At 48.4% G+C, this 24,545-nt stretch overlaps 1 protein-coding gene across 1 annotated transcript in view; it reads right to left on the minus strand.

Moving 5' to 3' along the window:
* The window catches only part of CLMN (calmin), a 121,717-nt gene that overhangs the window by 39,637 nt on the left and 57,535 nt on the right, over window positions 1-24,545 (minus strand). Inside the window, exons 2-3 of the mRNA XM_055555806.1 lie at window positions 4,509-4,570; window positions 658-753 (exon numbers count right to left, since the gene is read on the minus strand). Of these exons, the coding sequence (XP_055411781.1) occupies window positions 658-753; window positions 4,509-4,570 (158 nt within the window). The remainder of the gene's footprint in view (window positions 1-657; window positions 754-4,508; window positions 4,571-24,545) is intronic.

Genomic DNA, 24,545 nt, shown 5'->3' on the forward strand with positions numbered 1-24,545 from the left:
CCTGAGCACCGCAACTAGAGAAAGCCTGCGTGCAGCAACGAGGACTCAGTGCAGTCAACTAAATAAATGGATAAAAAATAAAACAAAACAAAATGCCAACAGTGCCGAAGCTGTTAACACTGCACGGTGAATCGAGGCGAGAGGACTGACTTGCACACATCAGACAAGGCAACGTGGAGCGCTTTGGCAAAGATCCAAATTGGAATGAACCTCAAGACCAGCTGGTTCAATTCAGTTTCAGCCATATTCACAAGAAGGTTCTAGAATTCTGTGTATCTAGCTTTAGTCGCGGGGTGAATTTATAGAATCTGGTTGATAAGATGTCTTGCTCATCCGTATTCCTGAATCTTAGCTCTCATTCTCATTAACTGAATGTCTGGCCAGCTAAACACTCTTGATCCAGTTAAAATCTTCAGCTTTGGACTCACAGAAAACATGGGACGTTTATTTACTTGCTAAGGTATATTTGCTTAGTTATACATGATTCTATCAGTCTTAGTCACTGAAAAAGGAATGCTGCCCTCCCAAGTTTCCCGTCATAGGAACTTATGGATGGCCAGATATATGTACAGACATAGAGAACGGTATGGAAAAGAACTACGGGCAGTGTTTTCCTTTAATTTTTACCTCTTCCCAACCCTTCTGGAACATACGTACCAGATTCCGCCCAGACAGGACTTCTAACAAAGCCATTAGGATTTTGCCATCTTGTATATCGACGAATAAATCTTTAACTTCTAGAGGTGGGTTGCACTGCGGAAGAGGGGAAAAGAAAGTAGCCGATCAGTGATCTGAAGAAAAAACCTACAACATCCAGCGCTGCCTACGGGCATCCGAGGAGGTAGTAACCCTCTCTCCCTGGAGATGGCGCTGCATAGGCAGGGGTTGTGCTGGGGAGCCCCCGAGGAGGCTCCGGGTGGAAAAAGCCAGAAGCTCACTGCTTTCCTCTCTGACCTGGGGAGGTCTGAGGGACACCGCGTCCTGTCCACCCAGAGCTTGGCTAGGTGTGGCCTGGAGTCCGTGGGGCCAGCAGGAACCTGTTGGTCAGCTGTCCCAGCACAGGGCTATGCAAACCATGCTCCCCGCACCCTAGGCTTCAGCACACCAGCTTCAGGGACCCCTACTGGGGGGAGGGGGTTCCAAAAGGAGACTAATCCACTACATTTCTCTGCCATCCGCTCTTATTGGCTTTTATTTAGAGTTCCAGGTAAGAACTCTATGCTTACAGAAAGGCTTCTGTTGACTAAACAAACTTGATAAAAATTTTAATGCAGGATGGTTAGGACTTACTGAATCTTGGGGGCCAAGGGCCAGGAACCTGCATTTTTAATTACCACCTCCGTCCCGCCCCACTAGCATGAATGGAGCTCCCCTGGTGACTTAGTGGTAAAGAATCCACCTGCAATGCAAGAGACGCAGGTTCAATCCCCGGGTTGGGAAGATCCCTGGAGGAGGAAATGGCAACCCACTCCAGTATTCTTGCCTGGGAAATCCCATGGACAGAGGAGTCTGGCGGGCATCAGTCCACGGGGTCATGGAGTGTTGGACACAACTTAGCAACTAAACAACAGCAACAACCAGCATGGATTCTATTTACTTTTTGGTACTGGAATCTTTGGAAGCATTATAACATTTCAGCTGGGTACTCACTCTCTCCGCTTTTGGGTACAAGGAAGGAGGGGGGTTCCCACTGGAGATGGGATTAATGGGGTGGGGGCAGGGGGTGGCTGCTATCACCAGCCAGAGAGCCAGGGAACTCTCGGAGCTGTGGCCTGGGCACCCTTTCCTCGGGGAACTCCCACCCCGTGAAAGCCTCGGAGGGCCTGTGTTTTCTTTTTCTATTCAGGAAGGTGGCATTTCCTGGCCTCTTATGCAAGCCCCCCACCCACACCCCTAGGTAGTCAAAACGGGAATTCCACCCGCAGGTGCACAGAAGAGGGTTCTGCTTCAAGGGCAAGTGTGACTTTGAACCCAGAGGCAAATTATTTCTTTGCAAACTCCCCGCTGCTCCTCAGGAACATTCCACACGGAGCACCAGGGCATCAGGTTACCAAGACTCATAGGGGAACGTTATTCCTGCTAACGCGGGGCAGAAACGGCACAAGACCCGAACAAAAACAGCCCCTGATAGATGGACTCACAGCATTTCCAGTTACCAGCCCCAGCTGTGGCCAAGCCATGCCTTGGAGCTGAACCAGGAGGGTCATTCCCACTAACTGTCTGTAAGAGCCCCCAGCCCAGCAGCGGCAAGCGGGGCCTTGGCTGGCAGCCATCCGCGTGATGGCAGGAGGAGAAATTGAACCCACTCCAGTGAAAACACTCCTCGGGGTTCCAGACGTTCTGTGGGCTTCATGAGATTGGTATGGCCAAGTAAACAGCACCCCCAGGGGTTTCTTCATGATCTAACTCCTTCGGTAAATTAAGGATTTTTTCCAGAAGCCAGAGAGTCCGTAAATATTTCTGACAGCCTTCAAATTGCAGCTAAGCCCACTTCCCCAAGGAGTTCCTCGGTTTCCTTTACATGAAAGGTTGTTCTTGAAAGTCTCAAGGTTGGAAACACGGCTGTGAATTTTGCCCTGTGTGTTAGGCTTCAGTTTCAAGTACTGTCTGATTTATCTTCAGAGTGGGTGCTACCCACCTGCCCTGAAACAGGGGCAGAAGCGTGGCCGGAGAGAAAATTCTGGATGTGATCAAGGCTAACAGAGATTTGTTTGAGGGTTGAGTTGGTGCATGAGCATTTGCTCTATTACCCTCCATGCTTTTCTGTATTTATTTTTTTAATTTATAAAAGGGAAGAAAGAAAGAAATACGTCCTGGCTAAGCTCTGTCCACCAGGAGGAATTTCCAGTTACCCTGACACACATCAGGCATTAATTTAGGAGTTCGGGGAACTCAAGTTTTGGGAACAGTTTTCCTTTTTTTCCAAAAATAACACTTCACTTTATGAGCTCTGCCGAAAATGCACCAATAGTCAAAACAACGGGCAAATGATTTACAATGCTTCATCCATGATGTAGAGAGTTTTTGCCCTGGAGCTTTGAGAAACCTCCTGGGCTGAGTGGAGCCCATTCTACAGGTGGGGAGCAGAAGTGTGGGTGGTCAGGCAGCTACTGGGGAAATATTATAGGCCTAAAGCTCACACTACGTGAATTAGAATGTCGGTCAAGAGCGCCACTTCCTAAAACGCCACATTTATTTTCTCTGCTTTCTAATCATTTTAGTGATTTTCCTCTATGAACCTTTCTTTGGGGCGAACTCTTAAGGGCAATCAATATTACTCCTGTGCCTTTTAAGAGGAGAAAAAAGAAGAAATGTCACTGAAGAGGAATCCTTGAGTACCACCACCAGCTTTGAAACACAGGAGACTACTGGTTGGGTTTATTGGGAGAACCAGATCGTGGAATTTAAGATGCGAAGTGAGTAAAATGAATCCTCATAAATCAACTTTCTTGTAAAAGAAAAAGAATCCCTCCTTCCCCAGCGCTGGGGCAATTTAGAATGTTCTCCCCCCGGAGGCTAAGCTCGTGGTGAGGAGGGTTTGGATTTCTATGCCTCTGAACGCTTCATTTATCCATTTCACATCCTACCCCTTCTCCGCTGCCCATCCTTCTGTCTGGTTCAGATGCTTTTGTTTTAGGGTTTGTGTGCCTGAGAGGCTGGCAGACAAAATGCAGTTGGACCCCGCTTGGCCAGAGAATGTTAGCAAAAAAAATGGGGGCTGCCCAGGAAGAAGAGGGGCTACCAAATTGAATATCCAAGGGAAGCCAAAGGAAGAGCTTTCTTCTCCAAGAGTTGTGGGATTACAGGGACGCAATTCAATGTCTCCAGCCTTCTGAACACCATGGGGGTGGGAGGTGAGGAAGGCTGTCTTGAGGATTAGAGGAGCTGAGTGCCCTATGCACCAAAACGAGCAGATGACACTGTCGATCGTGTTGAACCTTATGTGATGAACCAGGCAATCTGGCTTGGTTAAAAACTGTCAGGAGTTCTTGCTTAAATCAACCCAAATACCTATAGATGGCTCTTAATGAGAGCCTCCCTGACCTCTCCAGACTAGAAGTCAAGATCCCCCCTCAATCCCATGTTTGGGTTATTCAACAATGAATGCTTCCTAACTTCTGCTCATCAATTCCCCTTTAAAGATGGACCCTCTCCTTCCCCAGCTAGGCTGATAACCTCACAAGGCCAGAACCTCATGTCTTACATGTCTTTGTGTTCCAAGTGTGCGTGCGTGCGTGCTAAGTTGCTTCAGTCATGTCCGACTCTTTGTGACCCTATTGACTGTAGCCTGCCAGGCTCTGCCAGCCTTCTCTATCCAAGGGATTGTTCCCAGCAGTGAACTTGATTCTCGCAATGAGAACGCACTCAACAAACGTTTAAATGAATGACTGAAAAACACCAACACAACGAGAACAAAGAGCATCCCCCTCCCCTCCTCACTGCTCTGCTGAACTGTGCACCCAGTTATGGAGGCATCGATCACTTAACAACCCAAGCGCCCTGCTTACCTTCTCCAGATGGAGATTTATCCATCGAGTAAAAGTCCGCTTCTGCACATTCTCCCTCTCAACTGAAAATAAAGAGATGCCATTAGCTGGGTGAAAAGAAATACATGCAAAATCCTGCCCTCCTCTTCCCAAGGGGGAGAGTCTACGGAATCTCTGCAGGATGGAGAGCCCGGAAGTCCCATAGGTATGGAAACCTTCCCGGAATGCAGTTGGCAAGGTGTTGGCAGCACCTAGAATCCATTTTCTCCAGCCCAACCCCGAGCACCTTGAACAGATTAAAAACACCCACAAATTCAGAGACATAGAACAAATGATCGGCACAAGCTAACATGAGCGCTGGGGCGTTTGACTCTCCAGCACAAGCACTGGTGGGAAGATATAAATTTAAAGCACCGGCTGATGGTGCCGCACACCTTCTAGGCGGCAGAAATGGGTTAGAAGGGCAGGGATGGAGGAGAGGAGGGGAGGTCAGGGACTAGGAACTGGGAGGGGGCTCGGCAATGTGTGGCGCAAAGAATTTGACAGTCCTGGCTTGGACTCTCAGCCCGGTCACCCCCAGCTTTGTGTTCTTGGGCCAGTCACCTATCCCCATATCTGATCTGCCCCCTGAAGATAAGGCCAGCTCGCCACCAGGCTGCCCTGAGACTGACCTGTGACCCCTCAGGTGAAGCTCCACACAGTTCCTGGCACAGTGGCTGTTCCTTTTTTTTTTTTTTTTCTTTGCAGCTATTATTTTTAGAGCCAGGGAATATTTTGCACCCTTCCGTCTCCACTCCTGGGGCAGGGGAGTTCTGCGCAGCCCCAGTGAGGTGCGAGGGCACCAACTAGACACAGATCTCTCCTCCCGGGGGACAGCATTCCCCCCCTCCCCAAATAGGTTTCAAGGAAAGATCTTTCCTTTTCAAGGGTTATTACCATCTGTTGGCCCAGAACTAATTGTGTCCTGGACACTTTGTTTCCAATAATCTTTAAATCTGACACCATCACCTTGCGAAGTAGAAATGGGTATCTTAGAGATACACACGATGGGGCTCAGAGAAGTACCCTGACTTGCCTTGGGCATCAGTTGGACAGAGACCGAGCCAAGAATCTGTCTATCCACCCCTCATCAGCCAGCACCTAGAACTGGAAGACTTGGGTTTGAATTCCAACGCTTCCAAAAACTACGAAAAGGCATCTGCAGTGGTGATGACGACGATTATAAAAAATATATACTGTGCACTTGCTACATGGCAGGTACACAGCTATGCACTTTACACAGATTCACTGACTTAATCCTTCCTACAACCCTCTCAGGGAGGGACTATTATACCTTCAAGGTGGGAAAACCTGGGCACTTGCCCAGCATCACGCAATAAGTAAGGGTATTGCTCCTATTTTACAGATGAAGAAACCAAGGATCAGAGAACGAATAGGCCACAAAATTGGGACTTGGAACTAGAGTCGGTGCTTTTCCCATTCTCTCTCAGGTTCTGTGGCATCAGCCAGCTTGATGCCCCGGGACCTGGGGGAAGTTTCCGTGACCAGCGGTGGTACCTGTGCCTCAGTCTGGGTCTGGGAGCCCCGTGGACCGTGGCAGCAGCCCCCGCTGCTGAAGCTGCTACGTCTCTCAGGAAGCTTCCTGGAAACGTCGGAGCCAGATGACTCCTAAATTACTAAGTTCTGGATTTCAACATATTGGAAGAACACATCACATGTGCTTAAAACCATTTCACATTTCTTTAGCAATAAGAAAATGAGAGGCAATTTATCTCCTGGCGGAGAGAAAAAAAAGGCTACGGTTTTCTCTAACGACTGTGTTTCTTTTTTTCCTCCCAGCCTCATTATTAGGTAGATAGTGGTGCCCATAAATCAAATTTTAATATTGTGCCTTTCAATCTTTTTAACTGAAGAGCCAGCAGACAGTAATTATACACATAACTGCTTCTCTCCCATGTTCCTTCTTTTCTGTAAGGGAAGGTCACTGGCTAGCAGGCATCAGGTTGAAAGATCTCCTTCCAGCAAACTGTGTTTTGTGGTGGACAGAGGAGGGAGAAAGGAAAAGAAGCTGATGGCAATGAGGCAGGAAGGGCCATGAGTTACAGAGCCTCAGAACTTTCCAGAATACGGGAGAGCTTTCTGCCGCTGCAGGTTTTCCCATAGTGTGGGTCTCCCATAGTTTTGTGTCTGTCTCGCCGTGGATGAACATGGGCGGTTTCCGGTTTTTCACTGTGTGGAGCAGGGCTGTAGCCAGCACCGGGCACAAGCACCCTGGTATGTGAGTCTCTGTGCACAAATGTGTGAATATATTCCTTATGCTTGACGACTCCAAGTGCAACTGCTGGGTCTTAGTAGTAGGCACATTTAAAAATTTAATAGCTACTTCCAAATGGCCCTCCCAAAAGGCTGCCCCAGTTTATACCTTCACCCCCACCTGTCTTTAAACAAGTTTATGGGGACTGTAAAGTATTTACACACACATTCAAACACTCAGGCTGGTTTCTCCATATGGCTTCAGAGAGAGCAAAGTCTGTCTCCTGAAACAGAAGTGCATTCAGTGAAAGCCTAAGAGAACCAGGCGTAGGCTGTTAGTTTAACTGCGCGGAAGGGTGAAAATGAGGAAGTGGGTGTCTGTTAGTCTATGTATACGACTCATCATTCTGCCTGCCCACCCACCTATCTGTCCATCCATTCACCCACGCACCCATCAGTTGGTCTGTCCGTACATCCCTCCATCCACCCACCCACCCACCCACCAGGCCAGCCAGCCAGCCATCCTCTCATCCATCTATTCATCCAGCCAGCCAGCCTCCCAGCTGATACTTATTCAGTGATTACTACTTGCTGGGAACCATGCCCAACCCTGTAGGCAAAATCACAGATGAAGAATTAAGCATTCATGGAATCTGCACTCCAAGAATTACAGCCAAGGAGGAGAGAAAACAACGGGTGCCGCAAGGCACATAAGCAAGAAAAAATGAATTAGAAATTTCACGGGCTGACGGGTTTGGAGGAGGTAATTTCAGACTCCATGGGGGACTCTTCTGGGGGCCCTAAGAGGATCCCCCATAGAAGTGGGACACGGAGGGGATCCCGAAAGGCAAAGACAGCATCTTAGCCCCACCCCAATCCACAGCCAACCTCTGGGTGGCTTCACTCCAGTTCCAGCCGAGGCCCGGAACAAATGCGGGCACAAATCAACTTTCAGAGCAAAGTGGAGTCACAGGACAGCACTGTGATGACGGAAGACACCAGGGGACCAAGAAACGCAGTCACAAATAGCAAACGGTCCCGACCCGAAACAGGGCACGGAGACCATATTTTCTGTACCTGAAACCAGGACACGCCACTCGGTACACGGGAGACGGAGTGCAAGAACTGAGCCTGCCCCAGAAGGCCCACCTGAGAGCCACACACCCTCAGACCATTCGCTGTGTGACCTTGGGCAAGGTCAGAACTTTCTGAGCACCTCTGTCTCAGCTTCCCCTCTGCAGGATGGGGACAACCATGCCTCCCTCACAGGGATGCCCTGAAGACCAAATGGGGTCTGCCTGCAGGGCGCCCCCAGCAGCTGTTCCAGAAGGGCCATGGCCCTCCCCCCACCGCATGCCCTTGAGGTATTTCGTCTGGTGTCTGGACACAGAGATCTGACGCCCTTTCAGGGCCTTCTCCATTTCCAAGTACCCACCCCCATCCCATAGGCTTTTTCTCCTTCTGGCTTGCCAAGACTCTATAAACTTTATATAGTTTCCATAAATCCAACGGCCCCTTTTTTCCACGGCACCTATCACGTTGTAAAGGTGTAGGAAACCATTTCTCAAGAAGGGTCTGGCCTTCTCGAGGAGCGTTTGTGGGGCCCGGTGTGGGTTTACTGGACAGCAACAGAGTCGTAACAGCACTGTAAAATCACCATCTCGGTTCTGCCTGGCCGGCCAGGGTGCCCGTACGCAGAGCAGGGAGGAGGGGCAGGATGGGGCTCCAGAGACAGGGACAGGAGGGGCGGCTCAGCCTTCTCTCTCAAGCCCACCGTCCCAAATTCCCGGGCATGACTTTGGCCCCGGCTTTGCCAAGAACGGGCCATTTGAAAACAGGGGGTGTGACATTCCTTCCTTCTCGATGGCAGGCTCAGGAGTTGGACGCCACAGAAAGAGGGATGCAGGCTCTGGGAATTAAAACAGACTCATTCACACTTGCGGCCTTCTTGCCGTAGGTCCACATTTCCCCCAATTCTACTTCCCACACAGTAAATATTTCCTCTATAATAGTCTGCTCTTCCCTGCCCATGGGAAAGACCTGATGACTTTATCTGTTGAGGAAAATCATATGCCCATTATAAAAAAAAATTAAAACAATATAGGAAAGCACAGAGAAACAGATCTCAAACCTCTTGAAATCTCATTACACCCAGGGATCACCACTATGGACTTTTTAATGACCATTCTCTTAGAACTACACAGACACACACATACACACATGCTCAGTTAATCCACGTGGGTGCTCTTGTACACAATTGCAACGCGATCACCTAAAGACTCAGTATTTGTCAAAGCACGGCTCAGGGATCCCTAATATCAAGAGCTTCTGATATCAAGAGCGTGTGAGAGTCAACGTGCTAATCCCTGGGCCTGAGCCAAGACCTACTGGGTCACACTCTCTGGGCCTGGGGCCTGGGCATCTGAATTGAATCAGCTCGGGGGCGATGACAGGACACAGCTGGAGAAGTGGGGCCTCCTGGGAAGAGGCAAGGGACACAATTCCTTGATCATCTTGGGGCAGAGTAGAGACAGCAATGGGACATTTCCTGCGGAGGAGAAGGAGCCGGCATTCTGGAGCCAGGCCCACGGGCACCACCCCAGACTCTGACATGGAGACATGTATAGGGGCTCGCGGGCTGGCCCTGATCGTTAAGTGCAATAAAGTTTACAACAGCAGCAGCAACGAGAGTCCTTTTCTGCTTTGTCAAAAATGCTCTTTCTGATGACGTTTTAAGTTGCTAATTTCATACAGCTGCTCTGATACGCCTGAGCGATGAACTGGAGCTCACCTAGGAGGGCCGCAGACCGGAATCCCACAGGGGAGGCTGATCCTTTGATGCCCATCCCAAGGGGGCGGCTGGGGGCCTTGTTTGCAGCTTCAGGAGCGATGCCCGGGTGGGAGGAGGGAGGCGGCTGGGATGGGCGAGCTGTGGCCGCATCTCCAGGAGCTCAGAGCCCTCGCCCAGGGCCGGGCACAGCACGTGTGCTGAACAAATGCAGCTGTGGGTGTTACTGCTCACCTCTGACAAGCTGCTGAACTCTTCCGAAGTTGAGTTTCTTTTCTGTACAATAGAGACTATGCCACCACCACTCCCCTTACCCTGACCAAACAAAATGATGATGCGAGTGTGTGTGTGTGTGTGTGTGTGTGTGTGTGTTCTGGGAACACAGAGGAGTTCAGTGGACACATACGCGGACCCCACAGGCAGCTTTCTACAAGATGGAGAGTGGCTGCCCTTGTGACAGGTGGTGGCCCTCTGTCCCCAGAGTGGAAAGGTCACTGAGGGCCCCACTCACCCCTCTCTGTCCAGCAGGCTGGGGCAGGCAAGGCGGCTGGAGGCCCTGAGCTTTTCAAGCTTACTCCTGTTGGATTGGAGGCCAGTGGGCAGGACCCTGGCATGCATCCATCGGCTCCCATACCCCAGGCCTTGTTTGCTACAAAGCCCAGGTCTGTTCAGAGGGCCATCTCAGTTCCAGGGGAAGTCACAGCCCCACTGGTGACAGTCTCGAGGGGTTCCTCCGATAGTAGACAGGTCCAGAAACCTCTTGTCCAACCTCAAAGGAGTGACATCCTAAGACACTTTCATTCACTATCCCGTTTTGGTCTGAGCTGACTTCCTCCACTGGGTGGGAAACCCACTCTCCTTGCCAAATATCCTTCTTTTTCTCCATGGCTCAGACCCCTTCTCATTCTAAGGAACCATCCCTGCCCACCCCCACGCCCCCACCACCACCTTGGCTCCCTTCAGTTGTGTCAATTCTCTCCATCAGCTGGGGATCTTAAACCTGGAATTCGGACACATCCCTCTCTCTCAGCTGGACTGCCACCAGACTACACAAGGGCACCCGCTGCCCCACGGACAGCACACAGAGAAGGCAGCTCTCGGGGGCCCCGGCCTGCCCCCCTGCCCAGCAAGGACCCCCGGGAGCCCCTGGCCGCCCCTAGAAGGGGCACCCCCCCAACCAACTGTGGTTTCGCTCCTTCCCCTGTCTTTCAACACCTCCCAGAAACACAACCTCATTACATGGCCCCATGCTGGTTCACTTGAGAAATAAAACTCAGAAACAAATTAAACGGCAATTTCTTTTCAAACAGCAGAGGAGCCAGGCTTCAGGAATACCAGGCCAGCAGCCTTCGGTTCCGACTCCTGGGGGCCACTTCCCCCATCGGCTCTGGCGGTGGTAAAGCCAAGGCCTCCATGTGGTTTGCCCCGCCAGCGGTGATTTTGCATTTAATTTCCTTTGTTTTTCCTCCCTCAATGTTTGCTCTGACCCAGGTCCCTTTTATCGAGACTTTGGTAATAAAATGCAAAACCCTCCTTGGGACCACAGGCCGAGGAAGCCTGCAACTTCTACCAAACAGTATGCAGGGGGTGGCCGGCTGAGTGGGTGGGGGCCCCCTCACTGTCTCTCTGGCTCCTCCATTGCCTTTGTCCCTGGGGCAGCCAGGGGTGCTCCGATGGGCATCGGGGCCAAGAGCAACTCCTGGCTCCAGCTGGCGCAAAACGGTGGTCTCCCCAGTTTGCGCCCGGAGAGACTCCCAATAAAACTGCCAAGCTCATTCGAACCAGGGACTTAAATCCAATTCTCTCACAGGTCCCAGAGGCCACCAATTAACATACCACGTCCTGCCCTGCCATGCCCCTGCTTCTCAGCTGCTCTAAAACACATAACCCAGGGCTCCAAAGAGCTAGTCCCAATTACACACCAAATTAAGTTTTAAGCTATATGTGTGTGTGTATATATATATATATACAGGACTGGTGCCTGTAACTGAAATTAAAAAAAAAAACTAAACCCACTCTAGCTTTTTCTGTGAGTGATTCTGTCTAACCTCAGTGCTCAACCTTGGTCCACCTTGATTTACGATAGATGACGACAGCCCATCATAAAAACCAAGCTTGGGAAAAAGGATTTTAACACCCACCCAGATGGGCAGACCAGGTGACACGACCAAGCCAGGCAGACTGCCCGGACACATCCAGCTGAAACGGAGACAGAGGTTTAAGTGGTATCCGACACCTTAGATTGTTTACACACTACACACCTATCCAGGAAGCAAAAGGGTTGATGCTTACACCCAACCATGGAAAATAAGAATGCAGACCCCATCCTCACAGGCTTCCTTTGCCAGAGCCCACAAAGAAAGCTGGAGAGAGAGAGAGGGGAAGAGGTTAAGGAAGGGAACAAAGAGGGAACCATATTCCTTTCCCATTCTACGGAGACGGTGATTCCTTGGGACCTGAACTCGCCCCTGTGGCTAACATTTCTGCAGCCTCTGCAGCCTCTTCCAAGTACAGTGAGACACTCTGCATCCATTACTGAATTCTCACAGCAACCTTGACAGGCAAGTAATGGTGCTTTCAGTGTAGATGGGGAAACTGAGTCTCGGAGAAGGGGAAATGACCTGCCCCAGATCTTGAGGGCACAGCTGAGGAAGAGGCTAGCCTGGTGGCATGAGCCAGCACCCTCTCTATGGCACCTCTCTGGGCTGGCGGATCCCCTTCCAAGCAAACATCTTGTTGAAGAATCTTCAGGAAGCATCTGTTTCAAACCCGGGTGAGCTCCACAGCAGAATACAGGCTGACCTAGTGCTTTGCTCCCAAACTGAGTTTAATGGGCTCAGTGGCAAAGGATCCGCCTGCAATGCAGGAGCCGCAGGAGACTCGGGTTTGATTCCTGGAAGATCCCCTGGAGGAGGGCATGGCAACCCACTCCAGTATTCTTGCCTGGAAAATCCCATGGACGGAGAAGCCTGGTAGGCTGCAGTCCATAGGGTTGCAAAGAGTCAGACATGATTGAAGCAACTTAGCAATAAGAATTAGCTTAACCTCTTGGGTTCAGCTATTTTTAGAAAAAGGAGACTAAAATGCTCATACACATGACCTTGACTTGTATTTTGAAGCACACCTGTCTTTAATAAAGTCCCACACTCACCCTTCAAATGCCAATGTTTTTACGTCCATGCAAAAGCCAATCATCTGAACTGGCCTCTAGAATTCAGGGTGATTCTCTAGAATTAGGGTGACCAGATATCTTGGTTTGCCCTGGACTGAGGGAGATCCAGAGACCCAGGATGAACAGCGCTAAGACTGGGAAAGTCCAAGGCAAACCAGGAGGAGGGGGTCATTCCAGGCAGTAGACATGGTGTTGTATTTGGACAGCAGGGCGGGAGGGACAGCTGCTGGGAGGGGCAGAAGGCCCTGGGAGCCACATGGGAGGCAGAGACAGTGTAACGCAAGGCGATTAACATTTGCTTTAAATGCCAGGGACAGGGGCTTCCCTGGTGGCACAGTGGATAAGAATCTACTTGCCAATGCATGGGACACGGTCTCAATCCCTGATTGGGAAAGATCCCACATGCACTGGAGCAACTAAGCCTATACCCCACAACTGTGGAGAAGGAAACAGCAGCCCACTCCAGTATTCTTGCCTAGAGAATCCTGTGGACGGAGGAACCTGGTGGGCTGGTGTCCACAGGGTTGCAGAGAGTTGGATACTACTGAAGCGACTTAGCGTGCATGCATGCATTGGAGGAGGAAATGGCAACCCACTCCAGTGTTCTTGCCTGGAGAATCCCAGGGACAGAGAAGCCTGGTGGGCTGCCGTCTATAGGGTCGCACAGAGTCGGACACGACTGAAGCGACTTAGCAGCAGCAGCCACAACCATATTCCATAATTCAACCTGGCTCTAGAGCCTGGGAGCCACAACTCTGGAGCCCATGTGCCACAACTACTGAAGCCCACGTGCCCTGGAGCCCATGTTCTGCAGCAAAAGAAACCACTGCACGGAGAAGCCTGTGTACCACAACTAGAGAAAAACCCAGCACCGCCAAAAAAAATGCCAGGGATGGAACAAACCCTGAAATTCCCATTTACAGCTTCACCTGCCAATGAAAACTGATACTGGCCTGAATTTAAATTCCTACCCTGAGCAGAAGAGGTAACATTGGAAATGAAATAGAGAAAGACAAGAGGTGTCAACTCCTCCTGGAGCTGGAAGTGTCCCCAACACTTCACGTTAATTATTAGCCTGAGAGTCGAGAGGCTGCCAAGGTGACAAATATGAATGCTTCACACACCACGGGCTCCTTTTTGAAATGCATGTGCTTGAAAACAGACAAAAGTTATCTACATATACAAACCATCTAAAGAGTGCATGCTTGAGTGTGTATACACACACACATACCTCAAGGTAATTTGGATCACTCTCAACCTTCTTCAGGGACTTGTAGTTCCCAGGGTCACTGGAGGAATTTTGGCATCACATGGTCTCCCTTATGCCACAGCCATGATGGTCCAGCGCTCCAGGACTGCACTCTGACACTGAGGTCAAGGTCAGATCACTGCCACTGGGTAGAAACCCTGTGGAGTGGCAAATTCCAGTTCTGTAATCTGACAAACGGCTTCCCTGGTGGTTTGGACAGTCAAGAATCTGCCTGCAATGCGGGAGACCCAGATGCAATTCCTGGGTCAGGAAGATTCCCTGGAGAAGGGAATGGCAGCCCACTCCAGTATTCTTGCCTGGGAAATCCCATGGACAGAGGAGCCTGGCAGGCCACAGTCCATGAGGTTGCAAAGAGTCAGACACAACTGAGCAACTAACATTTTCCCTTTCACTAATCTTACAAAACCCCACTGAGACTGAACTCCTGATGCTCAATCCTGGCTACACAGGACAATCACCTGGGGATCTGGATGCCTGGGCTCTACTCCAGACTAACTGAATCAGAATCCCTGGGGGTGGGCCCAGGCATCTGCATTTTTAAAGCTCCCAAGGCGATCATGATGCTGAGCCAAGGCTGAGAACCATTGCTCCCTGCCAGAAGTTGGCAAATTTTTCTTGTCAAGGGCCAGATAGTAAATGTTTTAGACTTTTCAGGCCATATGGTCTTCAGCAACTAGTCAGCTCTGCGGTGGTGCTGGAAACGAGCCAAGGTGATATACAAATGGTCATGGCTGTGTTCCAATAAAACTTTATTTATAAGAACAGCCGGTGGGCTGCAGCTTGCCAAGCCCTGCTTGAGACTTCACAAGCCTCTGCAAGATTTGCCTGATTTAAGCAACCATTCTAGACCTTGCTGGTGGCCATACCCCTCATGTGCGTGAGTGCTCAGTCACTCAGTCGTGTCCGACTCTGCGACTGTAGCCCATCAGTCTACTCTGTCCATGGGATTCTCCAGGCAAGAATACTGGAGTGGGTTGCCATATCCTCCTCCAGGGGATCTTCCTGGCCCGGGGATCAAACCCACGTCTCCTGTGTCTCCTGGTATTGGCAGGCAGATTCTTTACCACTGAGGCACCTAGGAAGCCCATACCTTTCACAGCCCAACTTTTAAGTCAGTTTTGGGCTTCAGGAGCAGGGAGTTCTTTGCCTTCTGTTTACTGTTAAAATGGCTTTTCTGGTGGCTCAGATTCAGGTAAAGGATCTGCCTGCAATGTAGGAAATCTGGGTTCAATTCCTGAGTCAGGAAAATCCCCTGGAGAAGAAAATGGCAACCCACTCCAGTATTCTTGCCTGGGAAATCCCATAGAAGAGGAGCCTGGCAGGTTACGTTTCATGGAGTCACTAAGAGGTGGACATGACTAAGTGACTAACACTTTTACTTTACTGTCATAAGAAAAAGCAAACAGCACTGGCAGTGTGGAAGGGACGGAAAATGGATGGGAAATAAAAGCAGTTACAAAAAACAAACGAGTATTTGGTCCCTATACGTCAGAGAAAGCCACGTGGATTTTCTTCTCCCACCACCAAAACCAACAAGGAAAATCACATGTGGGGCAACCAGACTCTAAAGTCATGCTTGCTTTTATTTTCCTTCTTCAACAGCTGGCCTTTTACAAATCAGGTTCTATCACCTTGCCTCTCCCTCGTCTGCTGCTGCTGCTAAGTTGCTTCAGTCGTGTCTGACTCTGTGCGACCCCAGAGACGCAGCCCACCAGGCTCCCCCGTCCCTGGGATTCTCCAGGCAAGAACACTGGAGTGGGTTGCCATTTCCTTCTCCAATGCATGAAAGTGAAAAGTGAAAGTGAAAGTGAAGTCGCTCTGTCATGTCCGACTCTTACCGACCCCATGGACTGCAGCCTACCAGGCTCCTCCGTCCATGGGATTTTCCAGGCAAGAGTACTGGAGTGGGGTGCCATTGCCTTCTCCCTCCTCATCTCCTGCTAAATATCCATTTTGTCTGAAGAATCCAAGGGAGCAAGCATGGAGCAGAAAAACAACTCTACACAATCATTTTTTTCTTCTTCTTTTGTAAAGTTTAAATGGGAACAGGTTTAAAGAAATCAGTAGGCTTAAACGATAACAGGTTTAAAGAAATCAAACAGAGCTACCTGTAGGTAAAATTTCTTAGTAGACTAAATTTTGTCCAAGGTGAACAATCCCCCACCCACCCATTTCTTAACATCACAAGGAACCCAGAATTATTTTGCCCATCAGCAAGCTTGGCAGCCTATGTTCTGCATAGAGAGGCCATTAAATACCAAGAATAGGACTTCCCTAGTGGTCCAGTGGTTAATCCACCTGCAGGGGACACAGGTTCTATCCCTGGTCCGGGAAGATTCTACATGCCAAGGAGCAACCAAGCCCAACCAACCAACCAAGCTCAGTCATAACTACTGAGCCCATGAGCTGCAGCTACTGAGCCTGTGCCCTAAAGCCTGTGCTATGTAACAAGAGAAGTCCCGGCAGTGAGAAGCCTGTACACCACAACTACAGAGTAGCTACTCACCACAGCTAGAAAAAGCGCCTGCCGCAACGAAGACCCAGGGCGCCCAAAATTAAAACAAATAAGTAAAATTAAAAAAAAAAAAAACACCACGAGCAGCTTCTCATTCAATCTTGCCATCGAGACAGTTATCCAGCATCTACTTGAATGCCTCTCAAGACGAGACGCTCAGTACCTCTCCAAGATCTGGCTTCCACAATCCCACAGCTTGTCTTATGGAAAAGGGGAAAGCTCAGTGGGTACGAGTGAGGAGCTAGAGGATCTCAGGCTTTGGTCTGGTGTCAGGAAGCGAGGCCATCAGAGCTCACCAACCATGGGACAGGACACCTAGAGAGGCCAGACACTCCCAGTTCTTCAAATCCTAACGTTTGAGAGAAAAACTAAAAACACACAGATATTCTGAGATTCTGGCCAGGAAGCCCTCGTAAATGTATTTTCAGGCTCTTGGAAAATCTGATGAGCTGGAGGAAAGTTTTGCCACCTTGCCTGAAAACTACTGTGATCCCTCCAACCAGATATGCCATGAAGACCAGTCCTTGGCACTGGCTGCTTAGCGGGTGAATTTTTATTTGAAAACGAATTTGTACATTTATGCAGGAGAGGAAAACACTCTAATCTGCTAAAAGAGGGGCCGTGTCCTATCACTAACAGATTTTGAACGGGTTGTTATACAAAGGGGCAGGCGCCACAGCAAATATTCAGGGTTTCCTCTTCAGTGGGGCGGGGGCGACGGACAGGACTCTCATAACCAGTTCACTTCTCCACTTTTCTGTCGGGAAATTCTTCCTTACACCCTAAAAATCAGGGAGTTAAGTTTGGCTGCTTGAGAGTCCCTTGGACTGCAAGGAAATCCAACCAGTCCAACCAAAAAGGAAATCAGTCCTGGGTGTTCACTGGAAGGACTGATGCTGAAGCTTAAACTCCAATACTTTGGCCACCTGATGTGAAGAGCCGACTCGTTTGAAAAGACACTGATTCAGGGAAAGATTGAAGGCAGGAGGAGAAGGGGGCGACAGAGGATGAGATGGTTAGATGGCATCACCGACTCAATGGACATGAGTTTGGGTAAACTCTGGGAGTTGGTGATGGACAGGGAGGCCTGGCTTGCTGCAGTTCATGGGGTCGCAAAGAGTCAGACATGACTGAGCGACTGAACTGAACTGAATTTTGGCTGCACTGGATCTTTGTAGCCGCATGTCAGCTTTCTCCAGTTATGGTGCTTGGGTTCCTCTTTGAGGTGGCTTCTCTTGTTGCAGAGCATGGGCTTCAGGCCAGGCAGACTTCAGTTGCAGCTTGAGGGCTCTAGAGCTCAGGCTCCCTAGTTGTGGTGCACAGGCTTAGCTGCTACATGCCCTGTGGAGCTTTCCCAGACCAGGGATCGAACTCATGTCCCCTGCATTGGCAGGTGGATTCTTAGCCACTGGACCACCAGGGAAGCCCTATTCCTTAAACGTGAAGGCCAAGTTTAACAAATGAGTGGAACTGTGGCCTGTATATCTGGATATTAACTTTCCCCTGGGCTTCAATTTTCACAAAAATATTGCAGTTGTCCTCAGTATCTTCAAGGAATTGATTCTAGGCCCCCAGTGCATAAGAAAATTCATGGATGGTCAAGTCCTTTATATAAAACACTGCAGAATTTGTAGATAATCTAAACACACCCTCCCATATACTTTAAACCATCTCTAAATTACCTATAAGACCTAATGTAAATACTATGTAAATAGTTGCCCCCGTGGCAAACTCAAGTTTTGCTTTTTGAAACTTTCTGGAAAATTTTTCAGAATATTTTTAATCTAAATCCACAGATGCAGAACGTGTAAATACTGAGGGCCAGCTGAATTTGATACAGATTCTTCTGTTTATAAACTTTTAAACTTTATTTTGTGGCTTGTATAAACTACCTTACATGTTTTTGCTCAAGAAAGCAGAATATAATAAATGAATGGACAGACAAGTGAACGAGCAAATTCATAAGTAAATAGAGTGGTTGCTACATGATTGCTACCCTCCTCACCGCACCCATGCCTGGTGTATAAGTAGAGATGCTTCTTGAAAGAATGAATGAATGAATAAATGAATGAGTGAATCAGTCCATCAGTGGAAAACCCACCTACTAGTCTGCTCATTACATCTGGCCTCTGAAACTACCAGGCTCATCCTGACACAGCCTGGATCACTCACTTCTCAGCTGTGACCTCTCCAATCTGTCCGTCTAACCTTACCAGTGCGGCTCTAGGAACAAAAACTAGGTCATCTCCTTTTTCGTACCTGCCATTCCTGTTCACAGTATGGCCAGGTCGTTGACATAAGCTACAGTCTCCTGGTGCAATCTATGGAATGGCACTCCGAAAGCCTGGATAAAGATACCCAGGAGTCAGTATGGGAACGAGCTCAGGCGTGTGCTGGCCCAAGGAACTTGTGACCATTCGTCTCTGATGGGACAAGTTACCATGGCTCATTAGTGAGAGCTGGATTCTGATTTCTCCCGGGTTCAGGTATCAAGAGGACCAGCCTGACTGCAAAAGGGCCACCACCTGCACACAGCAGTCAAGAGCCACATCTAACCCAGGTTAAGCACCTCCGCACTTAGCTTAAATGAATGGCCAATCAGGATGCTGCATCTAAGAATGTTTTCAAATAAAAACAACAACGATGATGACAAGATCCTGCAGCTAACTGCCACTCAGGAAGAAAAGGGACATTCTGCCGCATGACACTGCTGTATGAACTCATCTTCCTAACCCTTAAAAATTTCTGGTGTCTACCTTTTATTACTGAAACTGCTACCTTTTCCAGGCTCACTATGTACCCCGAACTTTGCATCCCCTATCTCTTTTCTCTGACCTGTGACCCTAAGGGACAGGTACCGTCATTGTAGAAGGCACTCCAGAGTGCTCTGCAGAGCACCCCCTGATATGAAGATGCCCCTCCCTGGTCGTCAGTCCAGGTGGTAAAGGCAGGGGGACCCTAGAAGCCAACAACACAGCTACTGGAGCAGGGTTGGGCCCGCGCTCCTTCTTAGGAATCAGAATGGGTCTGACTGCCATCTGATTGGCCCCCTGAATGCAGCAAATGGCATGGGGGCCAGTCACTGCCACTTGGACTGGAGAGCTGACAGAGCAATTGGGAAGAAAGAGAGACAGAGAGATGAGAGATGGGTGGCCCTGCTACACACACGCTGGCCTCTGGATTCGGTGGGACTCCTGCACTTATTTCTTAAAGCAAACGCAGCATTTTAGCTTAATTAAGCTCTCATGGGTTTCTGTTGATCGCAACGAAAGCATCCCCCTTAATTTCTTCAACAAGCAAACTACAAATTCAAAGAGAGAGATGAAGGGACAACTAGATGAAGCAAAGCTTAAGGGATACCCACTGATTACGGTGTGTGGCCTTTATTCAGATCCTGATTCAAATAAATAGCTTCAAAGATAAAATAATTGTATTCTGAAAGTTCAAACACATAGCTAAGATAAATTCTTAAAAGATTATAAAAATGCCAAAATTACGGCAAGAAGAAATATAGAATTTAAATAAACCAACAGGTATTAAAGGCCTTCCCTGACAGTCCACTGCTTAACACTTCACCTCCCAGTGCAGGGGGTGCAGGTTTAATCCCTGGTCAGGAAGCTAAGATCCCACACGAGTAGCAGCCAAAAAACACAAAACAGAAGCAATAGTGTAACCAATTCAATAAAGAATTTAAAAATGGTCCTCATCAACAAAATGTTTTTTTAAAATGTTTAAAAATAAAATCAACAACAACCAGTCCTTAACTCGAACAGTCCCGAATCCCACTTTCAGTTCAGTTCAGTCGCTCAGTCGTGTCCTACTCTTTGCAACCCCATGAACTGCAGCACGCCAGGCCTGCCTATCCATCACCAACTGCCAGAGTCTACCCAAACCCATGTCCATTGAGTTGGTGATGTCATTCAACCATCTCATCCTCTGTTGTCCCCTTCTCCTCCTGCCCTCAATCTTTCCCACCATCAGGGTCTTTTCAAACAAGTCAGCTCCTTGCATCAGGTGGCCAAAGTATTGGAGTTTCAGCTTCAACATCAGTCCTTCCAATGAACACCCAGGACTGATCTCCTTCAGAATGGACTGGTTGGATCTCCTTGCAGTCCAAGGGACCCTAAAGAGTCTTCTCCAACACCACAGTTCAAAAGCATCAATTCTTCGGCGCTCAGGCTTCTTCACAGTCCAACTCTCACATCCATACATGACCACTGGAAAAACCATAGCCTTGACTAGACGGACCTTTGTTGGCAAAGTAATGTCTCTGCTTTTTAATATGCTGTCTAGGTTGGTCATAACTTTCCTTCCAAGGAGTAAGCATCTTTTAATTTCATGGCTGCAATCACCATCTGCAGTGATTCTGGAGCCCCCAAAAATAAAGTCAGCCACTTTTTCCACTGTTTCCCCATCTATTTGCCATGAAGTGATGGGATCAGATGCCATGATCTTCGTTTTCTGAATGATGAGCTTTAAGCCAGCTTTTTCACTCTCCTCTTTCACTTTCATCAAGAGGCTCTTTAGTTCTTCTTCACTTTCTGCCGTGAGGGTGGTGTCACCTGCATATCTGAGGTTATTGATATTTCTCGCAGCAATCTTGATTCCAGCTTGTGCTTCCTCCAGCCCAGCATTTCTCATGATGTACTCTGCATAGAAGTTAAATAAGCAGGGTGACAGTATACAGCCTTGATTTACTCCTTTTCCTATTTGGAACCAGTCTGTTTTTTTGTTGTTCCATGTCCAGTTCTAACTGGTGCTTCCTGACCTGCATACAGGTTTCTCAAGAGGCAGGTCAGGTGGTCTGGTATTCCCATCTCCTTCAGAATTTTCCACAGTTTATTGTGATCCACACAGTCAAAAGCTTTGTTGATGCACTAACTGAGGCAGGGATGAAACTGGTCAGTAACAGCCAGTTTTCACACCCAGGTCTGGCCCTAGAGCCTGTGTCCCACCCAGCACACTGGGCACACTGCCTCTGACCTCAGCCTTGACCAGGACACCAGCCAGCACCGCCACTCCCAGACTTCGCAGCAAACCAGGACAGAGCTCATTAGCAGAACTATTCTAAGTCCTTCCAATTTAGGTCACTAACTCCTGCTGTGCCGGGGGCCGCCTTGGCGGCTTCCTCTGCACAGGGACGCCTACTTTCTGAGGCTGTGCTATTAGAGGTTCATATATTTTATCAGTTTTCCCACGTTAGACCACAGCTTCTGCCAGAGAAGAACCCTATCTTCAAAGCCTAAAACCTATCAAAGAGTTTCCCTGGAGAAGTAAGCCTGGAAGCGGAGACAGCTGGGGAAGGAGACTACGAATATTATTACAAGGTCGTTCTGTATATTTAAATTTTAAAATGATGTGCATACATGGGATAGACATTTTCAGTTTTACTTTAAAAAATTTGCTATGCACCCAACTCTGGGGATAGCACAATCTTTTTTCATCTTTTGTCCCTAATATCACTGGGAGAAATGTTTACCAATGTCCTACCTAACAAAAGAGGGTTCTGTTTGTAAAATGAATAGACACCTATAAAACGAAAAATTAGAAAATACAATAGAAAGAAAAAAAAAAACGCCATGGATTCAGTTATTCCAAGGCAAGCTTATTTCCTTTTATTCTTCCTCTATGCATTTTTAAATTTTGCTTGCTTGCTTTAACACAATGCTGACCATGTTATATTTACAATGTGGTAATCTGTGGGGCGGGCACTTGCAGTTTGCCTGCCCAATGCCTTTTCTGACCTTTCCTGAATGTCAGTAGTAGAAGCTGTCATTTTTATTATTACCAGTAGGCTTGCTCCTTCTCCATCACTGTGTATTGGCTATGCTGGGAGAGAGGGCAAAGAGCTTGTCTTTTAGTTTACAGGTATAAGGATCCAGACAGACATAGTCAAACCTGATGGGTAACTGGCACAGCTCTTCATGACCCTGGATTTTGGCTCAGTTGGTAAAGAATCTGTCTGCAATGTGGGAGACCTGGGTTCGATCCCTGGGTTGGGAAGATCCCTTAGAGAAGGGAACAGGAACCCACCCCAGTATTCTGGCCTGGACAATTTCATGAACTGTATAGTCCATGGGGTTGCAAAGAGTTGGACACAACTGAGCGACTTCCACTCACTTCAGATAGGGTGAAACTTTCTGGCTTTTCCTTGGGAATGCTCTGATAAGGAATATTTACATGAGTCCTGAGATAGAAATCAGGTATGCATGGATGGCGGGAAGCCAACGGGGTGGAAAGCAGCAGGCATGGCTAGTCACCACCGCAATACTCATCCTTCCCTTCTTCTCAACTAACAGAATCCTAATCTTGAGCCAGCAATCTGCCTCCTTTAAAAATGATCATTTCCCAGTGCCCCTTGCAGTCCAGGAGAGTTATGTGACAAAGCTTGGCCAATGAAGTGGAAGAGAAAGTTAGGAGGTGGGCTTTCCAGGAGTGCTCTGTAAAAAGGAGCAGAGAGGGCTGGAGTTTACTTTTCTTTAGTCCTCCGGTTTCCAGTCATGAAGCTGTGACGCTGAAAAACATAACAGCCACTGCTCAGAGTGACTGAGCAGTGAATAGAAGCAGCTGGTTCCTTGATGCCTCTGCTGGGTCCCAGAAATGGCTCCAAGCTGCTTATCTCCAGGCTTCACTGTATGAGATAAATAAATCCTATTTGATGAAATCACTCTAAGTTGGTTTTTTGTTACTTGCAGCTCAATGCAATCTTAACTGACACAATACACACCCTCTTGTATGATATGATAAATCCAACATAAACTCTTCAACACTTATGCGACTATATCCCTATGGTTGGACAGTGAGGCTAGTTCCAATTTTTTTTGGCTGCTAAAAATATTTCAGTAATAAGCACATCTATGCATAAGCACCTGTGGGTCCTCACATGTCTATAGCACTGTACAACCTGCAAAACTCTTTCACGTCCATTCTCTCATGAAGCCAGAGACAAGTGATTCAAGACAAGAAGCCAGAGACAAGTGATTCAAGACAAGAAGCCAGAGACAAGTGATTAAAGACAGGATGGCTCAGGGGCAAGTTACAGGCACCAGAATTCCCATGATGTCTTCTCTCTCCTTTATGTTTCCCTCAGCATCTAAGTTTTGTTCAAAGAGCCATCCAACTTCGCTCAATAGTGCCTGCTGAGTCCAAGTGAGAAATGAGAAACAAGTACAAACTGTGAAGAGCTAGGGGCATGTTGTCCAGGTTCTAAAACCCTGCAGATTAACCCTACTGGAGGTCACCCTGTGAAGCCAGGAAGTCTGTCTCTAACTGCAGGGTGCAAAGAACCAATGACCACGACAGATTAAGCCATACAGGTGGCTCAGGAATATTGTATATTGCTTGGGGCCTCTGAACAACACTAAGGGGTGGGACAAAAAAACCAGAGATGATAACCAATGTTTGCATGTCGGGTGGGCTGGAGGAGTAGCAGGCTGCGGGCAGGGGGGCTGGGGAGGTATTAGAAAAGGTGGCAAAGACTGTGAGATCTTGAAAAGGCATTAGGAGAGGGCTGGTTCTTAAAAACACAGGAAATCTGCTCCAGGGACCACCTGGAACCATCACCCCCTCTAACCTCGAGCTTTCCTGAGGCACTTTTTATTTCCCATGTGGTACACGCATTTGGCGTCTGAACATAGCCGTCCCGCGTGGTGGGGCCGGTGGGGGAGGGGGAAGTACTGAAGAGCCAAAGACAACGTCCGTCTTCGTTCTTAGATGATGATCATAAAACCACCACCTGCCATCTTGCATTTGGAAAAAGCTTGGCACCTCTGCCCTTGATGTCAGTTTTGTGAACGAGGTCCAATCACTCTGGCTGTAAAGTGAATCCCTGTATCCTCAAGGACCAGCCCTATAAAATCAGAGGTGTAGTAAAAGAGACTCATCTCCCAATCAAGTGGTCTTTGCACTTTTTACAACACATTTGTTCCCTACATATCCAATCCAGAATGTCTTCAACTTTATATAATAGATCTCATTTATTGCAGAATAAGGACTCGACACCCTGGCAATAAAATTACAAAGATCCTCTCTTACCCTCGACTGTGAGAACCAGGGCCCTA

Source organism: Bubalus kerabau, chromosome 19, assembly GCF_029407905.1.
Source record: "Bubalus kerabau isolate K-KA32 ecotype Philippines breed swamp buffalo chromosome 19, PCC_UOA_SB_1v2, whole genome shotgun sequence".
Taxonomy (NCBI): domain Eukaryota; kingdom Metazoa; phylum Chordata; class Mammalia; order Artiodactyla; family Bovidae; genus Bubalus; species Bubalus kerabau.